The sequence below is a fragment of the Alosa alosa genome, chromosome 21 (genome assembly GCF_017589495.1).
Source record: "Alosa alosa isolate M-15738 ecotype Scorff River chromosome 21, AALO_Geno_1.1, whole genome shotgun sequence".
Taxonomy (NCBI): Eukaryota; Metazoa; Chordata; class Actinopteri; order Clupeiformes; family Clupeidae; genus Alosa; species Alosa alosa.
In genome coordinates this window covers 17782806-17785305 of record NC_063209.1, presented here as the reverse complement: position 1 = coordinate 17785305, position 2500 = coordinate 17782806, and the positions used below count along the sequence as shown (strand labels likewise).

General features: G+C 49.2%; 1 protein-coding gene across 1 annotated transcript in view; it reads right to left on the bottom strand.

The window, feature by feature from the left end:
* The window catches only part of kif7 (kinesin family member 7), a 30902-nt gene that overhangs the window by 10808 nt on the left and 17594 nt on the right, over window positions 1-2500 (bottom strand). The window contains exons 14-15 of the mRNA XM_048232184.1: window positions 1874-2071; window positions 854-979 (exon numbers count right to left, since the gene is read on the bottom strand). Coding sequence (XP_048088141.1) covers window positions 854-979; window positions 1874-2071 — 324 coding nt within the window. The remainder of the gene's footprint in view (window positions 1-853; window positions 980-1873; window positions 2072-2500) is intronic.

Here is a 2500-nt window from a genome sequence, read left to right as displayed (position 1 = left end):
ACACACACACACACACACAGGCTCTCTCGCACACACACACACACCGCATGCCTGCGCTGCAGCACACACACACTGCACACACACACACACACACACAGGCTCACGCACACACACACACACACACACACACACACACACACACACACACACACACACACACACACACACACACACACAAACCCTCTAGTCTGGCAAGGTCACCACGGACACATGGAAAAGACGGAGCAAAAGAGCAAGAGCTGTAGTCTTTAGTCACATACAGATTTACGGAGGAAATGAATAATGGACTCAAACCCCGTCTTAAACGCATCTGAGCCGAATGCAGCCAGATCAGAGCCAGATCTGAGCCAAATGATCTCCCCTAATGGTCACTCATAAATATTGAGGAGGAGGATGAGACTGATGACAGGAAGCTGTATGGGAGGGGACAGGAGAACGGCACAGATCTGCAGAAGGATACACACCACCTGAGCCAGATCAGAGCCAGATCGGAGCCAGATCGGAGCCAGATCGGAGCCAGGTCAAAGCCAGATCAGAGCCAGATCAGAGCCAGATCAGAGCCAGATTAGAGCCAGCCTAATCCAGATCTATACCAATCAGGGCCCAATCAGGGCCAGTTGCCATTAGGAAGCCCCACTGACTGGGCTGTGTTATATGTTTCATGTTTCATTCTCAAATATCCTGTCTGCAAGAGCAGCCCACTGATTCCACTACATTATGAAATATCCTGTTTGACTAAGTGACCATGGCTGTGTGAAAGGTGAGTAAAGCCATCCGTGAATGGCTGTGGGAGTAGTAACGCTGCGTGTGATTGGCTGTGGGAGTAGTAACGCTGCGTGTGATTGGTTCTGACCTGTTGCTCCTCCAGGGAGATGACGGAGCCGTTGCTGCCGGAGCGTCGCTGTCTCTGGAGGCCGGCGATCTCCTCCGTCTTAATGCGTAGGATCTTCTGCTGCTGCTCGTTCCTGATCTCCAGCTCCTGCACACACACACACACACACACACACACACGCATACAGACACAGACACGCAGGTACATATAATTATATACAAATATACACACACACGTGCATACACATACGCACGCACTCGTGCACGCACACACACACACACGCCAACACACACACACACACACACACACACACACACACACACACGCATGCACGCACATACAGACAAACACAGGCACATATAATTATCTACAAATATACAGAATGGCAGATAACTATTCAGTATGCAGCCTGTTATTAGTCATTAAAGTGTTTTTTCCACTTTTATGCATTTTATATTTACATTCTTTTATTTGATTTCATACTGGTTGTATATATATCAACTGTATTAACAAATGATTTTGTACTGTATATGAATACATTATTTACAGCAAATAAATCTGTGCTTCTTTGACTGCCTGTGAGTGTATGTATGTGTGTGTGTGTGTGTGTTTTTATGTTGTTTCTCCAACACTCCTACATTTCTCCTTATATTTTGCTGTCAAGCCACATATACAGGTGTGTCTGTGTGCATACATGTGAGTGTGTGTGTGTGTGTGTGTGTGTGTGTGTGTGTTTTCACATCGACACTATTCTTACCTTTCCGCACCTTCCCTTTCTGTGATTTTCATGCTGGCTCTCCAGCTAACTGTGTGTGTGTGTGTGTCTCTCCGTCTGTCCACACCTAAGCACAGTATCTCCCTCTCTGCATCTCACTTCCTAGGTGTCTCTTCTTCTCCTGCTTGAGGCGTCTCTGCAGGTGTGTGTGTGTGTGTGTGTGTGCGTGTGTGCGTGCGCACGTGTGTGTGTGTATGCGTGCCTCTGTATGTGTGTGTGTGTGTGTGTGTGTGTGTGTGTGTGTGTGTGTGTGTGTGTGTGTGTACCTTAACCCTGTGTTTGCCACGCTGCATCTCACTCTCCAGGCGCCTCTTCTGCTGGCTCTCCTGCTTGAGGCGTCTCTGCAGCTGCTCCTGGTGCTGCTTCATGCTCTGCACCTGCCGCTCCAGCTCCTGCACGCGCCGCGCGCTCTGCGCAGACAGGTCCGCCAGCTGGGCTGTGTCCTGCTGACGCTGCTTCAGCACCTGCAACACACACACACACACACACACGCACACGCACACGCACACGCACACGCACACGCACACACACACACACACACGCACACGCACACGCACACGCACACACAGACACACCAAATAATTACAAATGACTCCTAGACACAGACAGTCCTGCTGACACCGCAGGAGGAGAGAAAATGAAAGTAAACTGAAAGAATTAGAAGAGGACAGAGAGAATGAGAGAGTGACACTGAGGGAGACTGGAGGGACACAGGACCAAAGGAAAGAGAGATCTGTAAAGGAGGACCAGAGGATGAGGAAGCAAATGAGATGAAGAGGAAGAAACTAAGGATGACAAGAGGAGGAAGAAGTACAGGAGGAGAGGAGGAGGAGGAAAGGATGAAGAAAAGGAGGATATATGGGAGGAGGAGAGGAGGAAGTAAAGGAGGATGA